Genomic DNA, 13,159 nt, shown 5'->3' with positions numbered 1-13,159 from the left:
CTGTTGTATTTCTAGTTTGCAATATTGGTTTTATCTTATCTTTGACTACACTTGTTTCCCCACTACAGCTCCTGTCCCCTATGAGGTCATTTATATGCATTCCTTCCTGTGTATAATTCCCGACTACCTGGACAAAATCTCTAGCTTCACCATTACTGTCTCCCAGGACAGCACCTCCAACTTCACCATTACTGTCTTCCAGGACAGCATCTCCAGCTTCACCATTACTGTCTCCCAGGACAGCACCTCCAGCTTCACCATTACTGTCTCCCAGGACAGCACCTCTAGCTTCACCATTACTGTCTCCCAGGACAGCATCTCCAGCTTCACCATTACTGTCTCCCAGGACAGCACTATCAGCCCCACATTTACTGACTACCAGGACATCACCTCCAGCCTTACAGTTTCTGACTACATGGCCAGTATCAAGGGCAGTACCAGTCAGCCTAGACTTTTTATGTTCCCATCTGTTGTAGAAAGCTTCCAGGTTGTCTATGAAAGCAGCTTTGATGTTATCCTCTTTTAATACCCTTGTGATTTTAGTCCACAGATTTATCTCCTATGGGCATACCCAAAAACACTTCCCTGTTTTAATACTGCTTGTAGCTAGTTCTTGGATATCCGCACAAGGGGCGTGACACCAATTTCCACAAAAATGACAATTTATCCATGTGGAAGCCCGTTTGTTTGATTTATTGCAGACTACACACAGCTTCATAATGAATTGAATGGTTGATTTACTGTAATTCTACTAGCAACCTCTTGAATACTCTATTAATAACCTCCTTAAATAAAGCTCTAGCTATCTCTATTTCTATTTCTAACTGTACTTGTATATCAGGACAGCTTACCAGAGTACGCTCCTGGAGTTTGTTTTATATTTATTGTTTGTGTTTATAAGGGCGCCTACAACCCCATCCATTTACAGTCTCCTTTATTGTCCAACGAATCCGTTTGAAACCGGTCAAAGGTTCGGACCAGTCGAGGGTTCGGTCCAGTCAAGGGTTCGGTCCAGTCGAGGGTTCAGACAACAGTTTTGGAAATCCCGCACCTCCTCCTAACTTCCAAACTACGAATTCTCTGCATTATATTCACACCACACATTGCCCTCAGACATAACATCTCCACTGCCTCCAGCCTTCTCCTCACTGCAACATTCATCACCCATGCTTCACACCCATATAAGAGAGTTGGTAAAACTATACTCTCATACATTCCCCTCTTTGCCTCCAAAAAGACAAAGTTCTTTGTCTCCACAGACTCCTAAGTGCACCACTCACCCTTTTCCCCTCGTCAATTCTATGATTCACCTCATCTTTCAAAGACCCATCCGCTGACACGTCCACTCCCAAATATCTGAATACATTCACCTCCTCCATACTCTCTCCCTCCAATCTGATATCCAATCTTTCATCACCTAATCTTTTTGTTTTCCTCATAACCTTACTCTTTCCTGTATTCACCTTTAATTTTCTTCTTTTGCACACCCTACCAAATTCATCCACCAATCTCTGCAACTTCTCTTCAGAATCTCCCAAGAGCACAGTGTCATCAGCAAAGAGCAACTGTGACAACTCCCACTTTATGTGTGATTCTTTATCTTTTAACTCCATGCCTCTTGCCAAGACCCTCGCATTTACTTCTCTTACAACCCCATCTATAAATATATTAAACAACCACCGTGACATCACACATCCTTGTCTAAGGCCTACTTTTACTGGGAAATAATTTCCCTCTTTCCTACATACTCTAACTTGAGCCTCACTATCCTCGTAAAAACTCTTCACTGCTTTCAGTAACCTACCTCCTACACCATACACTTGCAACATCTGCCACATTGCCCCCCTATCCACCCTGTCATACGCCTTTTCCAAATCCATAAATGCCACAAAGACCACTTTAGCCTTATCTAAATACTAATATATGTTTCACTGTAAACACCTGGTCCACACACCCCCTACCTTTCCTAAAGCCTCCTTGTTCATCTGCTATCCTATTCTCCATCTTACTCTTAATTTATTTATTTATTTATTTAGAAATTTTAGCATACATACAGAGGTACAAAAAAAATACAGGTAAGAGCAGTATGCCAAAGCCACTTATATGCATAGCATTATGGGCTGGCTTAAAATTAACTTAAGATTAACTAAGCAATGATGAAATCAGTGATAAGACATTATTGTAAACAGATAACTATAAAGCACAAATGAGTATTACAAAGACAGGTCATATGGTTGCATGCATTGCTGTTCATTCAGTAGAATGAAGTATTCTGTTAGGTAGTGTATTTAAAAAAATAACAAAGTTAGATTGGGTCCTAGGTTTAACATTTATGTGATATAATTGTGAGTAACATTTTGGATATACAATTTATAAGGTTCAGTTATTCAGTATTTATTTGGTTTTGAGTGAGTAAGTGATCTTTGAGAAGAGACTTGAATTTATAAACAGGTAGTGTTTCTTTTATATTTACAGGTAATGAATTCCAGATTTTAGGGCCTTTTATGTGCATTGAGTTTTTGCATATCGTGAGATGGACACGAGGAACATCAAAGAGTGATCTGTGCCTTGTGTTATGGTCATGTGTTCTGTTGAGGTTGGCAAGGAGATGTTTGAGGGGAGGGTTAATATCAGACTTAAGTGTTCTATGTATGTAATAGGTGCAATAATAAGTATGGATGTTTTGTATGGTGAGTAGGTTGAGTGTTTTGAATATTGGTGGAGTGTGTTGCCTGTAGTGAGAATTTGTTATCATTCTAACTGCAGCCTTTTGTTGGGTAATTAGTGGTCTGAGATGGTTAATTGTTGTTGAGCCCCATGCACAAATTCCATAGGTGAGATAGGGGTAAATAAGAGAGTGATAAAGGGCCAGGAGGGCTGACTGTGGAACATAGTACCGTATCATCGATAGTATGCCTACAGTCTTGGAAATTTTCTTAGAAATTTGTTGTATATGTGTATGAAATTTGAGTCTATTATCGAGGTGGATTCCTAAGAATTTTCCTTCTGTTAGCTTTGCGATAGGTGATCCGTTTATCGTTATGTTAAGAGGTACATCTGTAGCTCTGTTACCAAACTGAATGAAGTAGGTTTTGTCAATGTTTAGTGTAAGTTTGTTAGTCCTCATCCAGGTATATATTTTCTGTAATTTGGTGTTTACAGTATTGGCTAGCGTGACTGGGCTCGGGTAAGAGAAGACGTATGTAGTGTCATCTGCAAAAAGTGTGGGTTTGAGTAATTGCGAAGCATTTGGTAGGTCATTTATGTATAGGAGAAAGAGAAGAGGGCCAAGGACACTTCCCTGTGGGACACCAACTGTAATTGGTTGTGCGGAAGAGCTTGCCCCATTTGCGTACACATATTGGCTTCTGTTGCTGAGGTAAGACTTGAGGTAGTTGAGGGAGTGCCCTCTAATACCATAGTGTGACAATTTTACGTGGAGCAAGTCATGGTCAACTGTATCAAAAGCTTTACGTAAGTCAATGAAGATCCCCAGTGGGACTTCTTTTTTCTCTATTGCAGTGTATATATGTTCTAGCATGTGTATAATAGCATCATTAGTATTTTTATTAGGCCTGAATCCAAATTGGCAGGGGTTGAGAATGTTTTGGGAGATGAGGTAGGAGTAGATTCGTTTATGAATGAGTTTTTCGAAGATTTTTGAGAGAGGGTGTAAATTGGATATTGGCCTATAGTTATTCAACTCTGTTTGGTCTCCTCCTTTATGGATCGGGGTGACCCTTGCTATTTTGAGAACTGTAGGGAAGGTGGAGGATTCAATGGATTAGTTAAAGAGTGTTGCAATGATTGGTGATAGTACTTGTGATGCTTTTTTGTATATAAAGGGTGGTAAGGTATTTAAATCTCCTGCCTTGTTTTTCAGTGCGTTGATAATAAGGGAGACTTCGTATGGGTTAGTTGGAGCTAGGAACAGTGTGTTCGGGTAGTTGCCAGTGAGGTAGTCATTTGGTGGGGTATCTGAGCTTGGGATTTTATTGGCAAGGTTTTGACCTATAGTGGAGAAGAAATCATTGAGTCTGTTTGCTGTTTCTGTTGGTGGGAGTTGGGGTTCATCTGATTTTGCTAATTTTATTTCGCTATGTCGTGATATCTTTTTTGTTCCCAGAATTTCTGATAGGGTCTTCCAGGTCTTTTTTATATCACCTCGTAAGTTGGATAATCTGTTCTCATAATACAATTTTTTTGCCCTTCTTATCAGGCTGGTTAGGATTGACGAGTAACATTTTGTTTGGTCTCTGGTTATGTGACCCATTCTGTACTGTTTTTCATATCGGTGTTTTGTATTTATGGATTTGAGAGTGCTGGGTGTTAGCCAGGGACTGTTCAGTCTCTTAGCTGTCATCTGTTTAGTTTTTTTAGGGCAGTGCTTGTTATAAAGGTATTGGCTCTTTTTTAGAAAATTATTAAAACATTCGTCAATATCTGTATAGATTTCTAGCTCAGTGTGCCAGTCAATGTTTGTTACTGCTGTTGTGAAGTTATTAATGGCTGCCTCATTGTGAAGTCTGAAGGTGACTTTAGTAGTGTCTTGGGGTATTTTACCAATAGTTATGAGGAAAGTAGGGTAGTGGTCTGAGGTATTATCTGTAATTATGCCTCTTTCAATAATAACTCTACCATACACTTCACCAGGTATACTCAACAGACGTATCCCCCTATAATTTTTGCACTCTCTTTTGTCCCCTTCGCCTTTATACAAAGGAATTATGCATGCTCTCTGCCAATCCCTAGGTACCTTACCCTCTTCCATACATTTATTAAATGATTGCACCAACCACTCCAAAACTATATCCCCACCTGCTTTTAACATTTCTATCTTTATCCCATCAATCCCGGCTGCCTTACCCCCTTTCATTTTACCTACTGCCTCATGAACTTCCCCCACACTCACAACTGGCTCTTCCTCACTCCTACAAGATGTTATTCCTTGCCCTATACATAAAATCACTGCTTCCCTATCTTCATCAACATTTAACAATTCCTCATAATATTCTCTCCATCTTCCCAATACCTCTAACTCTCCATTTAACCCTTTGAGGGTCGACAGGCCCTCTCCGAAACTCGTTCTCAGGGTCGGCCAAATTTAAAAAAAAAAAAAAATTATTTTCTCTTATGAAAAGATAGAGAATCTTTTCCCGATCATAACGACACCAAAAGTTTGAAATTTGATAGAAAACTTACGGAATTATGCTCTCGCAAAGTTAGCGGTCTCGGCGATGTTTACGCATCGGCGATTTTGCCCACTTTGAGCCCCATTTTCGGCCAATTTCACTGTACTAGTCGACAAAAAACATGAATAATTCGCTAGAACTCCATTTTTTCTATCGAATGGGTGCAAGAAACCACCCATTTATAAATTCAACTATCCAGTACAGTGGTCAGAATTTAGCAATTTTGCCAATTTCACACAAATTTCAAAAGATGCCAATTTCGGAATAGGGTCCAGAATAAACAAGACAGACATTCCTGGCACTAAAATGACATTTCCTCTAGTCATTAGTCACGTCTCAAGGCCCCTCTTATATTCTTTTGCTTTCCACTTTGAATTTTTATTCTCACAAAAAATATAAGATTTACTGTTATGCAGACTACTGCATTAGTGTAAAAAATGGTATAAATATTATTGGTGCACTTGTGAAAGAATATCAGACTCACCAGTTGACGTGCATTGCACGCTTGGCACGATTTGTTTACTTTTGAAATTTGGTAAAAATCGAACATTTCTGCTACTTTGAGCTCAATTTCAAGGCACCTTTCATTGTAAAACCAGTCAAAATCATCTCAATTTCAGTAATATGTCTTCCATTCTATAAAATGAGACCAAGAAAACTAGAATACAACAATAAATACCATACGAAAATACACTGCAAAGTCGCTGATTTATTAAAAAAAAATGGTCAAAGTTTTTTTTTTCTCATTATGCACTGTGTGCTGCAGGATTTTTTTTAGACTGTGCACACTGACCACATAGACCCATTCTTTCATATAAAGGCCTACCAGCTTTCTCCCACTAGATTTGAGGCCGCTAGAATTTATGAGTACTAGTACGTCAAAAACCCCTACACGTAAGACATACTAGTACGACGAAAACCCTCAAAGGGTTAATAACTCTCCTCTCCTATTTTTAACTGACAAATCCATTTGTTCTCTAGGCTTCCTTAACTTGTTAATCTCACTCCAAAACTTTTTCTTATTTTCAACAAAATTTTTTGATAACATCTCACCCACTCTCTCATTTGCTCTCTTTTTACATTGCTTCACCACTCTCTTAACCTCTCTCTTTTTCTCCATATACTCTTCCCTCCTTGCATCACTTCTACTTTGTAAAAACTTCTCATATACTAACTTTTTCTCCCTTACTACTCTCTTTACATCATTCCACCAATCGCTCCTCTTCCCTCCTGCACCCACTTTCTTGTAACCACAAACTTCTGCTGAACACTCTAACACTACATTTTTAAACCTACCCCATACCTCTTCGACCCCATTGCCTATGCTCTCATTAGCCCATCTATCCTCCAATAGCTGTTTATATCTTACCCTAACTGCCTCCTCTTTTAGTTTATAAACCTTCACCTCTCTCTTCCCTGATGCTTCTATTCTCCTTGTATCCCATCTACCTTTTACTCTCAGTGTAGCTACAACTAGAAAGTGATCTGATATATCTGTGGCCTCTCTATAAACATGTACATCCTGAAGTCTACTCAAGTCTTTTATCTACCAATACATAATCCAACAAACTATTGTCACTTTGCCCTACATCTTATCTTGTATACTTATTTATCCTCTTTTTCTTAAAATATGTATTACCTATAACTAAACCCCTTTCTATACAAAGTTCAATCAAATGGCTCCCATTATCATTTACACCAGGCACCCCAAACTTACCTACCACACCCTCTCTAAAAGTTTCTCCTACTTTAGCATTCTGGTCCCCTACCACAATTACTCTCTCACTTGGTTCAAAGGCTCCTATACATTCACTTAACATCTCCCAAAATCTCTCTCTCTCCTCTGCATTCCTCTCTTCTCCAGGTGCATACACGCTTATTATGACCCACTTTTCGCATCCAACCTTTACTTTAATCCACATAATTCTTGAATTTACACATTCATATTCTCTTTTCTCCTTCCATAACTGATCCTTCAACCTTACTGCTACCCCTTCCTTTGCTCTAACTCTCTCAGATACTCCAGATTTAATCCCATTTATTTCCCCCCACTGAAACTCCCCTACCCCCTTCAGCTTTGTTTCGCTTAGAGCCAGGACATCCAACTTCTTTTCATTCATAACATCAGCAATCATCTGTTTCTTGTCATCCGCACTACATCCATGCACATTCAAGCATCCCAGTTTTATAAAGTTTTTCTTCTTCTCTTTTTTAGTAAATGTCTACAGGAGAAGGGGTTACTAGCCCATTGCTCCCGGCATTTTAGTCACCTCATACGACACGCATGGCTTACGGAGGAAAGATTCTTTTCCACTTCCCCATGGACAATAGAAGAAATAAAGAAGAACAAGAGCTATTTAGAAAAAGGAGAAAAACCTAAATGTATGTGTATATACATATGCATGTGCGTGTCTGTAAAGTGTGACCAAGGTGTAAGTAGGAGTAGCAAGATATCCCTGTTATCTAGCGTGTTTATGAGACAGAAAAAGAAACCAGCAATCCTACCATCATGCAAAACAGTTACAGGTTTCTGTTTCACAGTCATCTGGCAGGACAGTAGTACTTACCTGGGTGGTTGCTGGAGGGAATATTTTGAGGAATTGTTAAATGTTGATGAAAATAGGGAAGCTGTGATTTCGTGTATAGGGCAAGGAGGAATAACATCTTGTAGGAGTGAGGAAGAGCCAGTTGTGAGTGTGGGGGAAGTTCGTGAGGCAGTAGGTAAAATGAAAGGGGGTAAGGCAGCCTGGATTGATGGGATAAAGATAGAAATGTTAAAAGCAGGTGGGGATATAGTTTTGGAGTGGTTGGTGCAATTATATAATAAATGTATGGAAGAGGGTAAGGTACTTAGGGATTGGCAGAGAGCATGCAAAAGAAGAGTGCAAAAATTATAGGGGGATAAGTCTGTTGAGTATACCTGGTAAAGTGTATGGTAGAGTTATTATTGAAAGAATTAAGAGTAAGACGGAGAATAGGATAGCAGATGAACAAAGAGGCTTTAGAAAAGGTAGGGGGTGTGTGGACCAGGTGTTTACAGTGAAACATATAAGTGAACAGTATTTAGATAAGGCTAAAGAGGTCTTTGTGGCATTTATGGATTCGGAAAAGGCGTATGACAGGGTGGATAGGGGGGCAATGTGGCAGATGTTGCAGGTGTATGGTGTAGGAGGTAGGTTACTGAAAGCAGTGAAGAGTTTTTACGAGGATAGTGAGGCTCAAGTTAGAGTATGTAGGAAAGAGGGAAATTATTTCCCAGTAAAAGTAGGCCTTAGACAAGGATGTGTGATGTCATGGTGGTTGTTTAATATATTTATAGATGGGGTTGTAAGAGAAGTAAATGCGAGGGTCTTGGCAAGAGGCGTGGAGTTAAAAGATAAAGAATCGCACAAAGTGGGAGTTGTCACAGTTGCTCTTTGCTGATGACACTGTGCTCTTGGGAGATTCTGAAGAGAAGTTGCAGAGATTGGTGGATGAATTTGGTAGGGTGTGCAAAAGAAGAAAATTAAAAGTGAATACAAGAAAGAGTAAGGTTATGAGGATAACAAAAAGATTAGGTGATGAAAGATTGAATATCAGATTGGAGGGAGAGAGTATGGAGGAGGTGAATGTGTTCAGACATTTGGGAGTGGACGTGTCAGCGGATGGGTCTATGAAAGATGAGGTGAATCATAGAATTGATGAGGGGAAAAGGGTGAGTGGTGCACTTAGGAGTGTGTGGAGACAAAGAACTTTGTCCTTGGAGGCAAAGAGGGGAATGTATGAGAGTATAGTTTTACCAACGCTCTTATATGGGTGTGAAGCATGGGTGATGAATGTTGCAGCGAGGAGAAGGCTGTAGGCAGTGGAGATGTCATGTCTGAGGGCAATGTGTGGTGTGAATATAATGCAGAGAATTCGTAGTTTGGAAGTTAGGAGGAGGTGCGGGATTACCAAAACTGTTGTCCAGAGGGCTGAGGAAGGGTTGTTGAGGTGGTTCGGACATGTAGAGAGAATGGAGCGAAACAGAGTGACTTCAAGAGTGTATCAGTCTGTAGTGGAAAGAAGGCGGGGTAGGGGTCGGCCTAGGAAAGGTTGGAGGGAGGGGGTAAAGGAGGTTTAGTGTGCGAGGGACTTGGACTTCCAGCAGTCATGCATGAGCGTGTTTGATAGGAGTGAATGGAGACAAATGGTGTTTAATACTTGATGTGCTGTTGGAGTGTGAGCAAAGTAACATTTATGAAGGGGTTCAGGGAAACCGGCAGGCCGGACTTGAGTCCTGGAGATGGGAAGTACAGTGCCTGCAATCTGAAGGAGAGGTGTTAATGGTGCAGTTTAAAAACTGTAGTGTAAAGCACCCTTCTGGCAAGACAGTGATGGAGTGAATGATGGTGAAAGTTTTTCTTTTTCAGGTCACCCTGCCTTGGTGGGAATCCGCCAGTGTGATAATAAAATAAAAATAAATAATAGAAAATATATAAATTAAAATAAAAACAAGAAAAACAAGTATATCGGCAACACTTCTGCAAGCGGCAGGAGTCGATGTTGCTGTCAGGTGAGCATCCAGAGCCAACTTCACAGTTTTTTTATCTCGGTAAGTACTGACCTTAAAATTGTTTTTTAATCCTATAACATGTAGAAAAATGTGCTCTACATTTTAAAAGAAAAAAAAATTTTATTTTTCAAAATATTTGGAGCGCCACGCAAGTGAACGTAGATCTACGTTTGGACAGTTTAAGGGTTAAAGGAGGGGTTTGGGATATTGGCAGTTTGGAGGGGCATTGTTATATACGCTTCTAAACTGTTGTATATGGGCACCTCTGCAAATACAGTGATCACGTGTGAGTGAGGTGAAAGTGTTGAATAATGATGAAAGTATTTTCTTTTTGGGGATTTTCTTTCTTTTTGTGTCTCCCTGCCTCGGTGGGAGACGGCCAACTTGTCGAGAGAAAAAAAAAAATCTACAAACACTGTATAGCACTTTGCCTGGAATTTTTGGGTTATCCTCAGTAATTTACACTATGTACAATAACTGTACTTATGTGTACATGTGAGAGAGAGAGATAGACAGATACAGAGACAGCCAAAGCCAGCTGGCCAGCCTGCCGAATGCATGATAACATAAGAAAGAAGGAACACCGCAGCAGGCTTACTGGCCCATGCAAGGCAGGTCCATGTCACCCCCTGGCTTAGACCAATGACTCGCCTAGTCAGGTCACATCCACTGAAGGATGGAGCACAGCATCAGACCTAGTAGCACAAGCTAGTCAGGTCCAACTCACATCCACCTACACCCACTTATGTATTCATCTAACCTATTTTTACTTTCCTCTTAACCCTTTCAGGGTTTCGGCCGTACTAGTACGGCTTACGCACCAGGGTTTTTGACATACTAGTACGCCTAAATTCTAGCGCCCTCAAATCTAGTGAGAGAAAGCTGATAGGCCTACATATGAAAGAATGGGTCTATGTGGTCAGTGTGCATGGTATAAAAAAAATCCTGCAGCACACAGTGCATAATGAGAAAAAAAAACTTTGACCGTGTTTTTGGATTAAAACAGCGACTTTGCACTGTATTTTCGTATGGTATTTATTGTTGTATTCTAGTTTTCCTGGTCTCATTTTATAGAATGGAAGACATATTACAGAAATTGAGATGATTTTGAAATTGAGCTCAAAGTAGCAGAAATGTTTGATTTTTACCAAAGTTCAAAAGTAAACAAATCATGCTATGCGTCCAATACACATTAACTGGCGAGTCTAATATTCTTTCACAAATGTGCTGATATTATTTATACCATTTCTACACTAATGCAGTAGTCTGCATAACAGTAAATCTTCTATTTTTTTGTGAGAATAAAAATTCAAAGTGGAAAGCAAAAGAATGTAAGAGGGGCATGGGAACATGACTAATGAATAGAAGAAATGTTATTTTAGTGCCAGGAATGTCTCTCTTGTTTATTCTGGACCCTATTCGGAAATTGGCATCTTTTGAAATTTGGGTGAAATTGGCAAAATTGCTAAATTCTGACCACTGTATTGGATAGTTCAAATTGGTAAATGGGTGGTTTCTTGTACTCATTCGATAGAAAAAATGGAGTTCTAGCGAAATAGTTATGATTTTTGTCGACAAGTACACTGGAATTGGCCAAAAATAGGGCTCAAAGTGGGCAAAATCGTCGATGCGTAAACATCGTCGAGACCGCTAACTTTGCGAGAGCATAATTCCGTAAGTTTTCCATCAAATTTCATACTTTTGGTGTCATTGTGATCAGGAAAAGATCCTCTATCTTTTCATAAGAATTTTTTTTTTTTTTTTTTTTTTTTGAAATTTGGCTGACCCTGAGAACAAGTCTCTGAGAGGGCCTGTCGACCCTGAAAGGGTTAAATGGGGAGTATTAATACGACATGACATCAGTGAATCCCTGGTGTTTGCCACACTATTTGCTCTAGCTGGCACTCCATTGAACTGGTGCTCCCACAAGGTATTAAGTGGTCCCCGATTTTTTTCATAATGCGCACACTGAGTGTGCAGACACATTCTCTCATGTCTAGGCAACTCAGGCCTATCCTGCCAAATTGAAGGAATGAAAAATAAAATGTTGATCTATGTTCGAAGCACTGTGCACGTCAATGTAGATCTACGTGTGGACAGTTTAAGACACTTCGTCATACCCCTGAAATTCCATCTTCCACCCAAGGTTGGGAACCACTGCTTTATAGCATGATTCTGGTAGTTATATGGTAGTTTTTGTGCTTAACTGACAGAATGGAAGACATACTAGCAAAATAGTTAAGAATTTCATCAAATGGAGCACAGGAATTGGTTTAAAATAAACTCAATTCGGGCAAAATCACCGATGAGTAAATTGTGCCCAGACCCCTAACTTCGTGCTTGCATAATTCCACAAGTTTTTCACCAAATTTTGCATTTTTGGTGTCATTACCTTCAGAAAAAGATTCTGTACCATTTCAGAAGTTTTTTTTTAAATGTGAGACACAAAGCAATGTTCATTTCAGGGGTATGGCTAGTGAAAGGATTATGGCTGAAAAATAGGTTGCTAGACTTCTGGAAACTATATCATGATATGGTGGTAGAGAATAAAGGAAAGGAATATTGAGAGAACTTGAGTTGACTTTCTGAAAATGCTGCCTGTAATCCCATTCATAATTTATAAGTTTTGTCATTTATTATAAATTGTATTTATCTGTAAATAATTATCCAAATCTAATATTTCATCCCAGTAATAGAGTAATCTAATATTTCATCCCAGTAATAGAGCACTCCAATATGGTAGATCACTCCAGCATAACAAATCAGTGTACATAAGCAGCATGTACTTTTATTATAAAAAAAAAAATCAAATGAATAAAGCCAATTGTGGCACATACATACTTTAGGATACTTTCTAGCTTCTTATAAAGTTGCCACACTGGTGTGCCAGCTTCTAATGATTGTCGGTCAGCTTCAACATGCTGCAAACTTGAAGTAGGTGGAGCAGCATATATCTTTATAAGAAGAGGTCTCACACGAGCAGCAAGTTCTGATGTCAAAAGGATGTATGTTAATCTTAAATAAGAGATCTCAGCCTCCCTGAAAGAAAGAAATATACCTGTTAAAATGGGTATGAATAAGAATATACCCTTTGCTTACAACTGCAAAGCTTGTATGTATAATATTTATATTTACACACAGTAATCTTACTACAATAAAATCTTGGATTATGGCAAGTTATGTTCCTGAAAACATGCATTTTGCATGAAATAGCAGCATGTGGACTGAAGAACATATGGGAAAACTAGGTTTACATCCATGACACACACACAATATTTTTTTTTATATACATACAGGAGGGCCCCACTTATATGGCGGGTTAGGTTCCAGGCTACCGCCGTAAAGCGGAAACTGCCGTAAAGTGGAACACCCTTTTTTTCCACTTACAAATGCATACAAACACTAGATAACAAGTTTACACTAACATATATTA

At 39.3% G+C, this 13,159-nt stretch overlaps 1 protein-coding gene across 5 annotated transcripts in view; it reads right to left on the bottom strand.

Moving 5' to 3' along the window:
- Positions 1 to 13,159, bottom strand: part of LOC128690150 (protein unc-13 homolog 4B-like) — a 195,102-nt gene that overhangs the window by 81,433 nt on the left and 100,510 nt on the right. For 4 of the 5 annotated variants that reach the window (XM_070090542.1, XM_070090543.1, XM_070090545.1 and 1 more), the window contains one exon: positions 12,568 to 12,761. In XM_070090542.1, coding sequence (XP_069946643.1) covers positions 12,568 to 12,761 — 194 coding nt within the window. Of the gene's footprint in view, positions 1 to 12,567; positions 12,766 to 13,159 lie in introns of all 5 variants that reach the window. The other variant, XM_070090544.1, reaches the window with a different exon arrangement.

This window comes from Cherax quadricarinatus, chromosome 32 (genome assembly GCF_038502225.1).
Source record: "Cherax quadricarinatus isolate ZL_2023a chromosome 32, ASM3850222v1, whole genome shotgun sequence".
NCBI lineage: Eukaryota > Metazoa > Arthropoda > Malacostraca > Decapoda > Parastacidae > Cherax > Cherax quadricarinatus.
Note: the sequence above shows the minus strand (reverse complement) of the source record. Positions and strands in the feature narration are given on the sequence as shown.